Here is a 14,483-nt window from a genome sequence, read left to right as displayed (position 1 = left end):
TCTCTAAACTGGTTATTCTAGTTAGCAATTCCTCTAACCTTTTTTCAAGGTTCTTGGCTTCCTTACATTGGGTTAGAACATGCTCCTTTAGCTCAGAGGAGTTTGTTATTACCCACCTTCTGAAGCCTACTTCTGTCAATTCGTCAAACTCATTCTCTGTCCAGATTTGTTCCCTTGCTGGCGAGGAGTTGTGATCCTTTGGAGGAGAAGAGGCATTCTAGTTTTTGGAATTTTCAGCCTTTTGGCACTGGTTTTTCCTTGATGTTGGTGACCTTCGGATGGGGTTTCTGTGTGAATATCCTTTTTGGTGATGTTGATGCTATTCCTTTCTGTTTGTTAGTTTTCCTTCTAACAGTCAAGCCCCTCTGCTGCAGGTCTGCTAGAGTTTGCTGAGGTCCACTCCAGACACTGTATGCCTGGGTATCACCAGCAGAGGCTGCAGAACAGCAAAAATTCCTGCCTGTTCCTTCCTCTGAAAGCTTTGTCCCAGAGGGGCACCCACCAGATGCCAGCCAGAGCTCTCCTGTATCAAGTGTCTGTCAATCCCTGCTGGGAGGTGTCTCCCAGTCAGGAGGCATGGGGGATCAGGGACCCACTTGAGGAGGCAGTCTGTCCCTTAGCGAAGCTTGAGTGCTGTGCTCGGAGATCCACTGCTCTCTTCAGAGCCAGCAGGCAGGAACGTTTAAGTCTGCTGAAGCTGTGCCCATAGCTGCCCCTTCCCCCAGGTGCTCTGTCCTAGGGAGATGGGAGTTTTATCTATAAGCCCCTGACTGGAGCTTCTGCCTTTCTTTCAGAGATGCCCTGCCGGGAGAGGAGGAATCTAGAGAGGCAGTCTGGCTACAGCGGCTTTGAAAAGCTGCAGTGTGCTCCGCCCAGTTTGAACTTTCTGGCGGCTTTGTTTACACTGTGAGGGGAAAACCGCCTACTCAAGCCTCAGTAATGGTGGACGCCCCTCCTCCCACCAAGCTCAAGTGTCCCAGGTCGACTTCAGACTGCTGTGCTGGCAGCAAGAATTTCAAGCCAGTGGATCTAAGCTTGCTAGGCTCCATGGGGGTGGGATCCACTGAGGTAGACCACTTGGCTCCCTGGCTTCAGCCCCCTTTCCAGGGGAGTGAATGGCTCTGTCATGCTGGCGTTCCTGGCCCCACAGGGGTATGAAGAAAAACTCCTGCAGCTAGCTTGGTATCTTCCCAAATGGCCACCCAGTTGAAACCCAGGGCCCTGGTGGTGTAGGCACCCAAGGGAATCTCCTGGTCTGCAGGTTGCAAAGAGCATGGGAAAAGCATAGTATCTGGGCCGGAAGGCACTGTTCCTCATGGCATGGTCCCTCACAACTTCCCTTGGCTAGGGGAAGGAGTTAGTTCCCCAACCCCTTGAGCTTCCTGGGTGAGGTAATGCCCCACCCTGCTTTGCCTTGCCCTCTGTGGGCTGCACCCACTGTCTAACCACTCCCAGTGAGATGAGCCAGGTACCTCAGTTGGAAATGCAGAAGTCACCCACCTTCTGTGTTGATCATGCTAGAAGCTGCAGACTGGAGCTGTTCCTATTTGGCCATCTGTATATATACTTTTATGTATCTCTCAAATTTCCTACAGTAACAAAGTATTTTTTTAAAAAAAATCAGGGAAAAATATATTTAAAAACCCAGAAAATATACTGCAAACTTATGATTAAATCTGGGTCAGCCATTGTTGGGGAATTGGTCCTTGTAGAAGGCAGGAGAGAACAAGTTCTGGGTCCATTTATAGGGAAAATGGCAAGGATTATAGTTCACTGAAGTCTTCATGACAGAAACTGAGGGATATGACTATAAAAAATGGTAATGCAATAAGAGAAGTTCAAGGGTCTGAACAAAGGAGGTCTTGGTCCCATTTTTATACTTAGTATAACATATTCGCACCGAGAAGATGGCCTTTGATTCTGAACAGCACAGCTCATAAGGAACCAGCTGGAACACCATCAGGAGAGAGTGACCAGAGCAAGGAAGGTCTGGAATACATCTCACAGGATGGATGGGAAACAGTAGAAAAGAGAAAACAGAGGAATGGTAGCCAGCTTTACAAACTCACAGGTTTGTTTTTTAGCTTTTGTTTTGTTCTGTTTTGAGACACCGCCTGCAGCTGCTCCTATGGGGGCAAACAATCAGGCAGTTTCCAGGCACCTTTGCTTACCCATAGTTTTCCTCTTTTGCCTTGAGGGAGCTGATACTTGCTTTACCTCCTCTCAGGGATACTGGGAGGATCAAAGATGATCATAATAAAATTAACAATGAGCAGCAGCCATCTGTCAACCATCAGGTAGATTCAGGGCCATGGGTACTGTGTGCATACCCCCAGCTTGCAGATGACAATATCCATAGGGAGTATGAGAGCTGGGATGTAAATCCACGTCTTTCTGACTTCAAAGCCCATTTTCTCTCCACCCTTTCCTGCCACAACTCAAATAAAAGACAATAATCAATGGGACCACTTTGTAAGCCCTAAACCACTATTAAAAGAAAGGTATTATTGTTAAATGTGTCTTTAGAACACTGTATGCAATTCCTAAAGTAAATTTTTAAAAAAATCAAGCTCAAAGGCAAGTTATTAATAATAAATGAAAGAAACATGTTTTAAAACCTCACAGGTTTGACACATAGAAAAGGAATTGGATATATGTTGTGTAGCTTCAATGGGCTGAACCTGAACCAGTGGGAAGAAGTTGTAGGAGGAGCTATCTCAGCTTAATGTAGGGCAAAACAATTAGAACTACCCTCAGTGAAGCTGGCTGGCATTGGGATGGGGGATGAGTGCCCTGTGGCTGCTTTCCAGTGGAGGCTGTGTGATTCGCTATTGTGGGTCCCTTTAATGAAGACTCTACCTTGTGGAGTCCTTTGTCTTTATTGTGGAGTCTCTTTTGGGTTTTTTTTGTTTGTTTTTTGTTTTTTGTGTGTTTTTGTTTTTTTTTGGGGAGATAGGGTCTCATTCTGACACCCAGCCTGGAGTACAGTGGTGCAATCTTAGCTCCCTGCAGCCTCAATCTCCTGGGCTCAAGTGATCCTCCCACCTCTGCCTCCTGAGTAGCTGGGACTATAGGCACGCACCACCACGGCCAGCTAATTTTTTGTGTTTTTAGTAGAGACAGGGTTTTGCTGTGTTGTCAAGGCTTGTCTCAAATTCCTGGCCTCAGATGAACTGCCAACCTCAGCCTCCCAAAGTGCTGGGATTACCAGCGTGAGCCACCATGCCTGCCTCTATTGTGGAGTCTTAACCACAGACCAGATAGTTCCCTAACCGCAGGCAAATAAGGCCATATGAGCACCCAGCCCCTTTATGCACTTTAAAATGTGGCTTCCCAAAACGTTTAAATATGCTATATCATGTGAGAAGAATCCCTTGACCCCAGTAGGACAAAAACAGTTTCAATTCCTTTGGCAGAGAAGAAATAGAATTTACGATCTAGTCATGAACCTATCCAGATACTAGAAACCAAAAGGGTTGTACCTTTAGGCTGGGCGCGGTGGCTCACTCCTGTAATCCCAGCACTTTGGGAGGCTGAGGCGGGCAGATCACTTGAGGCCAGGAGTTCAGGAAGAGCCTGGCCAACATGGTGAAAGCCCGTATCTACTAAAAATACAAGTGAGTTGGACGTGGTGGCGTGCCTGTAGTCCCAGCTACTTGGAAAGCTGAGACAGGCGAATCGGATGCAGTGAGCCAAAAGCGCCACTACATTCCAGAGTGAGACTCTGTCTCAATAAAAATAAAAATAAAAACAAAAAATAAAAACCGAAAGGGTTGTGCCTTCAAACAATGTTTGCCAAGCAGTCTCACTGTCTCAGGCATGTTGGTACCCACCAGTTCGGAGGAGATGCTCTGTTTGGTTACGGCGCCCACCTCAGGAATACGAGCCTTCACTTGCGCTTTAATGTAGCACTTCTCTCCTCCAGCAAAACGAATTCCTGTGATGCCCTGTGAAACAAAAGTGTATCCATCTATCTATCCATTTGTTCATTTATTCCATTTATTGAGTGTCTACTGTGTTCCAGATGCTGTTCTGGGTGCTGGGGATAGGGATGAACAAAAGAGATGGAACTGTCCTGATGGAACTTACCTTTTAGCATTATTTACCAATAATAAAAAACAGCCGAGCAGCTGGGCGCGGTGGCTCAAGCCTGTAATCCCAGCACTTTGGGAGGCTGAGGCAGGTGGATCACGAGGTCAGGAGATCAAGACCATCCTGGCTAACACGGTGAAACCCCGTCTCTACTAAAAATGAAAAAAAAAAAAAAAAAAAAAAAATTAGCTGGGCGAGGTGGCGGGCGCCTGCAGTCCCAGCTACTCAGGTGGCTGAGGCAGGAGAATGGCGTGAACCTGGGAGGCGGAGCTTGCAGTGAGCCAAGATTGCGCCACTGCACTCCAGCCTGGGCGACAGAGCCAGACTCTGTCTCAAAACAAAAACAAAAAAACAAAAAAACAAAAACAGCCGGGCACGGTGGCTCATGCCACCAGAACTTTGGGAGGCCGAGGCGGGCAGATCACCTGAGGTCAGGAGTTTGAGACCAGCCTGGTCACCATGGTGAAACCCTGTAAAAATACAAAAATTAGTGGGGTGTGGTAGCGAGCTCCTGTAACCCCAGCTATTTGGGAGGCTGAGGCAGGAGAATCTCTTGAACCTGGGAGGCAGAGATTGCAGAGAGCCAAGATAGCCACTGCACTCCAGCCTGGGTGACAGAACAAGTCTCTGTCTCAAAAAAACAAAAACAAACAAACAAAAACAGAGATAAAGTCAGGTAATAACTGTTATGATGAAAAATAAGACAGGAATGATGAGGTGGTAATTTAGACAGCATATTCAGGGGAGGTGACTCAGTGAGGGGATGATATTTGAGCTAGGACAGAGTATGTTAGTTATTCCATCTATATTCACAAGCTCAGATGAAATGCCACCTTCTCCATGCAGCCTTCTCTGAACATCTCAGCCTAAGCAGCTATCTTTCCTCTGCTTTCCCATAAGTCCTCCCCTCTTCATTCCTCAACTGGGATAATTACTCAACTATACATAGCCTACTTAGTTATAAGCTTCTTGAGATCAGTATTTGAATCTTTTTTGTTTTCTTTTTTGGTGACCCCACAAAGGTTCTCGAAAGATGTTGGTCAAATTAATTAATTCTATGAATTCAGAATTTTCCTAAATTACTGAGCCCAGAGTAAACAGTAAAACTTTTTACAGCACCTGGTCCTGAACTTTCCTTCTATACCTTACCCAAGGACTCGAATTTTTTTTTTTTTTTTTTGTCTCCTGAGAGATATAAACAATATCTTCTCTTGGTCTGCCTAAAACCTGCCTCAAGGGAAACATCAACCTCAAAGCTCCAGTCTTGGCTGACAGCACAGCCCCGGTTCTACCCACAGAGGACATGATGGGTAACAGGACGTTCTGTCCCAAGAATGTTTACTCTCCCCTGCTGCTATTAGTTTCAGGAGTAGTGAACCTAAAATAATATTAAAGGCCTACAATTTTTATGGTATAATAATGGAGATACTAGCACAAATCTGAACCTTATCAGTCCTCTGTTGAGTTGAGGCAAGTGTTGGGATGATATAGAAATGGTACCAGGTCCAGTGACAAGGAATGGGGGAAGAAAACACTTAAAATGTAGGGATCCTGGCTCAAGATTCAGCCCTTTACAATGAAGAAGAAAATTAAATGTAAGTCATGCTGGAGGGAATTCATGGATAGCTCTACCTTATGCAGTCCCAGAGCCAGGAGTCCTACAGAAGCTGGTGAGTAAAGGACTGCAGAACACGGAAGAAAAGGCTCATTCTTCCTCAAGCTCTTTATTATTTGGCTTAATTAATCATGCATACATATGTAACTCATTTCACCTATTTCTCCCAGCACTACTGCTCACTCAGAGAGAGACAGGGGCATTATCCCCACTTTACAGAAGGGGAGGAACTCCGAGGCTCACTGCTGAGGCTTGGCTCTCACTGCACTTGAATTCACTGGAGAGGGTTTAAGAACACAGATGCCTGTGCCCCTTCCCAGAGATTCCCATTTGATTGGTTTGCTTTGGGGCCCAGGTAATGGTAGTCTTAAAAACTCCCCAGGTGTTTATAATTTAAAGGGTTGATGCCAGGGTTGAAGACTACCATATGAAAGGGAAAGGTATTCAAGGTAACAAAGCTTTTAACATGATTGCAATAACCTTTGGACCCAAGTTTCTTTTTATCAGTGGTTCACAAACCTTCCCTTGTATCAAAAATCCCCTGGGTCCCCAGCAAAACTTCAGAAGTCTTCATTAACAACCACACCTTATGCCACCAAGGAAAATCACAGACACCACTGATGCTGCTTACAGCTAAAAAAAAAAAAAAAAATACAGAGAGTATACTACTGCATGCACCCAGAATCAAAGCCTAAGTGCCCTACCTACCCAACACCAAAAGTCCACCCCATGAAAGCAAATTTAAAAAACTGTAATAAGCAACTATTACATCAGATGCACAGATATCAACACAAGGACACAGGAAGCATGAAAAAGCCATAAAATATGACACTTCCAGAGGAATACAATAATTCTCTAGCAACAGATCGCAATCAAAAACAAATTTATTAAATCCCATAAAAAAATTTAAATATTGATATTAAAGAAGCTCCATGAGATACAAGAGAATACTGAAAAACATGACAAATCAGAAAATTTAGGATTGAGAAATTTAATATGAATATGAATGAGAAATTTAATAAGGAGATGTATATTATAAAAAAGAACCAAATAGAAATTATGGAACTGAAGAATTCATTGAATTAAATACAATATACACTTAAAAGATTCAACAATAGAGGCCAGGCACAGTGGCTCACGCCTGTAATCCCAGCTCACGCCTGTAATCCCACCACCAAGGTAGGTGGATCACCTGAGGCCAGGAGTTCGAGACCAGCCTGGCCAACATGGCAAAACCCTGTCTCTCCTGAAAATACAAAATAAAAAAACAAACAAAAAATAGCTGGCCATGGTGGTGCATGCCTATTATCCCAGTTACTCGAGAGGCTGAGGCAGGAGAATTGCTTGAACTCAGGAGGTGGAGGTTGCAGTGAGTTGAAACAGCGCCACTGCACTTTAGCCTGGGCAAGAGAGCCAGACTCTGTCTCAAAAAAAAAAAAAAAAAAGATTCAACAATAGACTATTTCAAGCATCTCAGAACTTGAAGACAAGTCTTTTGAAATAACCCAGTCAGACAAAAATAAAGAAAAAAGATTTAAAAAGGGCCAATCATAGTGTCTTATGCCTCTAATCCCAACACTTTGGGAGGCTGAGGCAGGAGGATTGCTTGAGCCCAGGAGTTCGTGACCAGCCTGAGCAACATGGTGAGACCCCATTTCTGCAAAACAAATTTAAAAATTAGCCAAGTGTGGTGGTGTGTGCCTGTAGTTCCAGCTACTTGGAAGGGAGAAGGATCACTGGTATATATATCTATATATCCACAATGGAATACTATTTGGTCATAGAAAAGAACGAAATCATGTCATTTGCAGTAACATGGATGGAACCGGAGGTCACTATGTTAAATGAAAAACAAATGGCACAGAAAGACAAATGTCACATGTTCTTACTCCTGTGTGGGAGCTAAAAAAGTTGATCTCATGGAAGCAGAAAATGATAGACACCAGAGGCTGAGAAGGGTATATGGGTGGAGCTGGGGAAATGAAGACAGGTTGGTTAATGGGTGGTACAAACATGCAGTTAGATAGAAGAAGTAAGTTCTAATGTTCAATAGCAGAGTGGGATGACTATAGTTAGCAACAGTATATTATTATATGTTTCAAAGCAGCTATAAGAGAGGACTTGTTCCCAACACATAGAAATGAAAACCAAATACCCTATCATTACACATTCTATTCGTGTAACAAAATATCACATATAACCCATAAATATATAAAATATTATGTAACAATTTTAAAAAGGCAAATTAAAAAATCACCTGGGCGGGGCGCAGTGGCTCATGCCTGTAATCCCAGCACTTTGGGAGGCCGAGGCGGGAGGATCGTGAGGTCAAGACATGGAGACCATCCTGGCCAACAAGGTGAAACCCCATCACTACTAAAAATACAAAAATTAGTTGGGCATAGTGGCGTGCACCTGTAGTGCCAGCTACTCGGAAGGCTGAGGCAGGAGAATCACTTAAACCCAGGAGGCGGAGGTTGCAGTAAGCCAAGATCGCACCACTGCACTCCAGCCTGGCAACAGAACGAGACTCCATCTCAAAAAAAAAAAAAAAAAAAAAAAATCACTTGGAGGACTTGTTAAATTAAACAGTGTTTTACCCCACCCCCAGTTTCCCATTCAGTAGGTCTGGGGTGGGGCCTAAAATCTGCATTTCTAACAAGCCTTCCAGTGATGCTCCACTGGCAGCCTGAGGAATACACGTGGAGAATAACTGCTTTCTCTATGCTACCTCCTGTAGGGCCACTGCTCTTATTTGGCATGTAAATTTAGGACTCATAGTTTGAAAAACAGAAGGCAGGGAGGGAGATGATTCTCCTTATGTGACATTTTCTCTTAACTTCAGACACATCCCCTGAATGTGACATGTGTGGAGGGAACGCTATACAACCGTCACGATATCCCCAAAGGGGAGAGCTGATTCTACTGAAGGATTCACAGCCCTGAATGGGAATCTGGTATTAAGTTGGTTCTGACAGTCGACACACCTCAGCGAGAACTGAAACCCCCATGGGGTGGGAAGTGTGGGAAAGAATTCACACATATTTACCACCATGTCTAGCTAAAACTCCACATCAAGCAGCCAGATATATTAAGAGATTAAGTAGAGGGAACTGAAAGAAGCACAAGAAAGCCAAGCAAACCTTCTGTTTTTGCAAACAAACAGGCTTTAGAAGCTAGTGGTAATGAAGAAATTTGCTAGCAATGGTGATGAGTGAAGAGTCCAAGAATCTAACATTCTTTTTTCAAAAGAGTGAGGTAATCTTACCTTGGCTGCACGTTTTTTTCTTTCTAAAGTATCTCATCTATCTACTTCTATGGCTTAAACCAGAGGTTCCCAAGGATGGTAGGAGTTCCTGTCCCCAAGACAGCACTTTAGAAATCCTTTGAGGAGTTTTTTGTTGTCACAAAGATTGGGGGCACTCCTGACCTTTACTGCACAGGGCCCAGGGACGTCAGGTCCTGCAGAGCCTGGGACAGTCCTGAAGAACTAATTGTCCTGGGTTGGAGGAAAAAAAACCTGTTTGTAAATATCAGTGCCTAGCACTCAATGTTGTTTTATATGTATACACAAAGTAATTTTTGGCATAGTCTTAATGTACAACAAATTTCCTAGGAATGCAATTACTGTGAAATGGAGAGAAAACAGTGCTTTTCTTCACTGTTTGAGAAAATTACATAGCATTTAAATTGCCAACACACACTTGTGTCTGTCTGCATTTTGGGCTGTGGCACTGACAGTCATTCAACTACTACTATACTATAAGTATTTGACTTTATGTCTTTTAGTGCATCTGGCTGAACATTTACATATGAAGTCCATATTTTTAATATAAATTAGTTTCATTTTCTTTTTCCTTTACCTTGTAGTTGGAGGCTGAATTGATAGGTTATGCTGTCTTTACTTTCTCTAGCTTTTTAAGTAAAAAATTTCAAATATTCACAAAATTAAAAGAATTATACAGTGAACACCCATATACTCATCAGTTTTTTCTTTCAATTTCTAAGGCTTTCTGTTATATAAATGGGGCATTCAGTCTAAGGGTGTTGGCTTAAAGCACAGCGCTGGTGTTTGTGAGAGTATAACTGGAATGTAACTCACACAGCTTGAATGAACTTGGCTTTTCTATCTCTCAGGGTGGAGAGCCTGGAGCACTTTTTTCAGTGCTATCCTTCCCTGGGGGTTGTTTTTTCCCACTGGGTTCTACTAAAATCTTGGTGGGGTCCTGGATGAACCGGGGAGACTGTTCATTTACAATTCAAAACCTCTTATGATCTAGCCCCACCTGTATCCCCATCTTCTTTCCTTCCCCAAGCTGGGCTGAACTGGGCTACTTAGAATTAGAACCCTGGAACAAGCCTGCACATTCGTGTTCACTATTTTTCCCTGGGCCTGGAGAGCCTTCCCCTACCTGTCTGACGGTTGAAATCCTAATCATTCTTCAGGACCTGATTTGGCCATCACCACCTCTGTAAGACCTGCTCCAGTCCCCTTTTCAGCAAGGATGTTTCCTCTCTGTTCATAGCCCATTGGAACACATTTTCCAGGCGAACCTGAAGCTGTTTCTGTGTGTGTGTCTGCCTCCTGGACTGAACTGAAGGGTCCTTGAGGGAAGGGTCAATCATTTTTGCATTCCCCCTGCTTAGCACCATCCCTTGCACACAGTATGTCTCAATAAATGCTTCTTGAATTTGACTGTTGATTCAAAATACAGGAGAAAGCAATAGCGTAGGTACCATAGTGACTGATTCATGTGTTTTCAAAAGTTCAGGCTTGTTTAAACCCACAACAGGTTCTATCCATCAAAAAAATGTTCTACTCACCAGTTCTGACTTAGAGAAATGTGGAAGCTATCAAAGGGAATTGATCAGTTTATAAAATATCTGTGGCCCTGTTGGTCTACAAGGACAAAACACAATCGATACCATTATTAGAAAAGAACCAAAGGATTATAAAACAGAAATACAGGTTTGGGATTAAAATATGTTAAAAGAATATTTTTGATACATGAACATCTCAAGAAAGATGAATCTTTTCTTATTCATCTCTGTAGCTACCTTTGCATATCTTAATATTGTGGCATACCACGGGTATTCAATTTTTGGATTGAATAATGTGTGTTGGGGAGTCACATTTTATTAGTTTATATTGAGTAGTACAAAGAAAAAATGATTTTACCCTATCCTGTGTCTTGCAGTAAAAGCCTTTAATAAGTGCAGAGAAATTATACGTGTGCATTGACCAGAATCATTTGCAAAGCTATGACTAAACAAAGTGCAGCTGGGCACATACAGAGCTGCAGAGGCTGTCCCCAGGGCAGAGATCATTCTGAACATAGTCAGTCAGTCCTTGTCATGATCAAATAATATCTAACATCACAGCAGCTCTAATGTTAGCATCTGTTGGGTGTTCAAATGGACTTATGAGGTATATTTTGGTACCAACAAGAGGAGTGCTTTCACTCAAATGAAAAGCATCTTTAGCTTTTCTCATCAATCAGAGGAAGATGGGTCGATGAGGTGTTTGTGGACCAATAAACTATCAGAAGAGACATTATTTTCAAGAGTCTTTTTTCATTATGAAGTTTCACCTACTCCATCTGCAGATTTAACAGGAGAACACAAATAGTAATGCCTCTTCCTCATCGTAAAACATGAAAGGGCATAAAATATATATGTTGGCCAGGCCAGGCCAGGCCAGGCGCGGTGGCTCACGCCTGTAATCCCAGCACTTTGAGAGGTCAAGGCGGGCAGATCACGAAGTCAGGAGATCGAGACCATTCTGGCTAACACGGTGAAACCCCGTCTCTACTAAACATACAAAAAAATTAGCAGGGCGTGGTGCCAGGCGCCTGTAGTCCCAGCTACTCAGAAGGCTGAGGCAGGAGAATGCCGTGAACCCTTGAGGTGGAGCTTGCAGTGAGCCGAGATCCCGCCACTGCACTCCAGCCTGGGCAACACAGCGAGACTCCATCTCAAAAAAAAAAAAAAAAAAAAAAATTTATGTTGACCAACAGGAAATTCGGCCTGGAGTGACACTTTGGTTTGCAGATGTACACTGAAACATTGCTGCACAGCTTAATGTCTCAAATTGCCTGTAAATGAAATTTTTGTTAAAAAATCAAAACAAAATAGTCTCTCCTCTTCAAAGGAGGTGTGCATGTTTTATCTCTAATATGCTATGGTCAGAAAACATATGCTATAATAGGAGAATTTGCTCATGGTAATTTTCCGGATTAAATAGGAAATCGGAATTGAGAAAAGTATGTAAATAGATCCCACTTGTTGCTGATGAGATTATTAGGTCATTAAAATTTCCCTCTACTTCAGAAATTTAAATTTCAAATCTCACAACATTCTTGGATAGTTTTGAGCATTTCATTCATCATGTTACAGAAATTCGCTTGAAAAGAAGTAGCTCCTTCAAGTCTTTCTGCCAAGACTTTATATAATTCTAAGAAGAACTTGTTCTTTTCAGTGCTATGGTTTTTTTTTTTTTCCCACATTTAAAAATCAAGTTTTATTTTGATTTCCAGGAAATACCTTTAATTTCCTAGAAGTAAAAAAATTTTTTCAAAACAGCTAAATCCTTATGTACACGAATTCAATGAAGGTGGTTCTTTTTGTTTTTGGTATTTTACAACTGAAGTGTTGTTTTTTCTTTCGCAAATATGAAGGACAAAGTTTGGTCCTTTCTCAAAGAGAATATGCTATATGACGTATGTGGATTAGTGGCATTACAGCTGCTATAAAGAACAGTTACCGTTTGGATGTGTGTGAGAAATGCTGCTTCTCCATGAATTAGAAAAGTCCCCCAGGCTTGCCTGGTTAAACTCTGTAAATGCATGAAATATACTTACATTCTGGAAATCATTAACTTCAATTGCTTCTTCAGCTCCACTTCCCATTTTAAAGGTCTCCAAGTTGTTCCCAGCGTCTATTTCCATTGACCCATCTTGTAATTTCCCATTGATACTCATGGTGTAATGGACATTGTAAATCTGAAAGTGAGCATAAGAGTTAGTGATGTTTTCTTTTTTGAGCAATTCAGGGCTTATCTTTAGAACGGCAGTGTATGAGGTAGCGTCCAAATGTTTCAGAGATACTTGGGATAGTCCTTAATAATAATACATTTATATACGAAGACTTCATTCATACAGCAATCAGTTAATGCAATGATTTCCTTAAAAACACCTTATGAGTAAAACCTTTGGTTGTCTCTGACACCTATTCCAGTAGCTCAGTAATTTGCAATGCTGGCTGTACTTTAGAAGCATCTGGGTAGACTCTCTGGGTACCATGCCTGGGTTTCACCCTGGACAAATCAAATCAGAAGCTGTGGGGAGGGCGCGTGGGCATAGGTCTTTCTTATTCTAAAGCTCAACTCTATTATGCAACTGGGTTGAGAACTATTGATGGATAAATGGAAATTGAGGAGGCAGAAGGTTAATTGGACTCCCAGCTGAATACGTCTGCAGTGGCACCTCAATTTCACAAGTTGTTTTCATCCTTTGGTCAAGATTAGGCATGGAGTGCCTTAGGCATATGGTATAAGGTATTAGGTATATGAAAAGGACTGCAGACAGGACCAGGGCACGCTTGATATAGAGCAGCATGTGTGGAGAGGAAGGCCAATGTGCACGTTTGTTTCAGTTCAAAACAGTAGTACTCCCTGAACGACTCTATGGGGCAGGCCCATGGTGCTGTAGGGCATTTTGTTATGAGATGTGTGGGGTGTGTGGAAGAGGGGAAGGGACCTGGCACTGCAGAACAGCACCGGTCCAGGAATCAGGAAAACAGGTGGCCACACCACTCATCTCTGGATCTTGTGAGTTGCCGCGAGTGTAGAATGAAGTTGGACCTCATAGGTGGCTTTCATCCGTGTACTTAGAACTGTTGGGATCTCATGGGCATGACCTAGAGGTGAGGATGGCACCGTAGCACTCTGTTCTCTCCTGTCCATCCACAGTCTAACCAGAGTGGCTCTGCTTTTTCTGTCTTATGTGTTGCATTTCTGAGTAACATTTTGTTAGAAAGACAAATTTCAACACTTAAAACATTTTTTTTTTTAAGTTTGCCACTAATTAGCCGACCCAAAGGGCTCAGACACCTGATTACTGCACTGGTTTCAAAATAACTCAGATGCTGCTCCTGCTCGGTGTGCTGCTGTCCTGGTAGACCTTTCTGTGTGTCAGGGCTAGGAGGTGGGTTTGTTTTTTGGATTTAGATGCATGTGGATGTATATCTATATATCTTACATATGATACATTACATATCTTATATATAAATTGTAGATGTATATGTACACATATATATAAATCCTTAAAGGGGAGGAGTGAGAACTGATGAAAAACTGTTGCTACTTAATGTCAGGTCAGCCAGTCAAAACTGCAAATAGCTCACATCCAATTCAAGTCTGATTTTTCTTCCTCACTATGAAAAGTGACTGCTACGTGCACAAACACTGGAAAAAGGATCTGTTACTGTTGGATCTATTTCTTGCAGAAGACTCATTATTACAAGACCCACGGTGCACTATTTTATTATCAGCAGAGATACAGAAATGGCTTTGCTATCCAGCACCCTTTTAGGAACAGCATTCATTCAGCAGGACAGAAAATACCAGTGTCCTGTTTCAGCTCAACCATCCCTCATCGCCCCTCCTTCCCTGTCTCTTTCGGAGGAACTTAGATGTCTGCAATTTACTGTCTCCTAGGCTTCCCTGATCACAAGAACCACTCCTAGGGGTTCTGATTTAGTGGAGCTAGAGCACAGC

At 42.7% G+C, this 14,483-nt stretch overlaps 1 protein-coding gene across 1 annotated transcript in view; it reads right to left on the bottom strand.

Moving 5' to 3' along the window:
- Positions 1-14,483, bottom strand: part of LECT1 (leukocyte cell derived chemotaxin 1) — a 38,010-nt gene that overhangs the window by 18,674 nt on the left and 4,853 nt on the right. Inside the window, exons 2-4 of the mRNA XM_011971114.1 lie at positions 13,377-13,470; positions 12,568-12,765; positions 3,834-3,947 (exon numbers count right to left, since the gene is read on the bottom strand). Of these exons, the coding sequence (XP_011826504.1) occupies positions 3,834-3,947; positions 12,568-12,765; positions 13,377-13,470 (406 nt within the window). The remainder of the gene's footprint in view (positions 1-3,833; positions 3,948-12,567; positions 12,766-13,376; positions 13,471-14,483) is intronic.

This window comes from Mandrillus leucophaeus, unplaced genomic scaffold (genome assembly GCF_000951045.1).
Source record: "Mandrillus leucophaeus isolate KB7577 unplaced genomic scaffold, Mleu.le_1.0 Scaffold987, whole genome shotgun sequence".
NCBI classification, from domain to species: domain Eukaryota; kingdom Metazoa; phylum Chordata; class Mammalia; order Primates; family Cercopithecidae; genus Mandrillus; species Mandrillus leucophaeus.
This window is presented reverse-complemented; position numbering and strand designations above follow the sequence as displayed.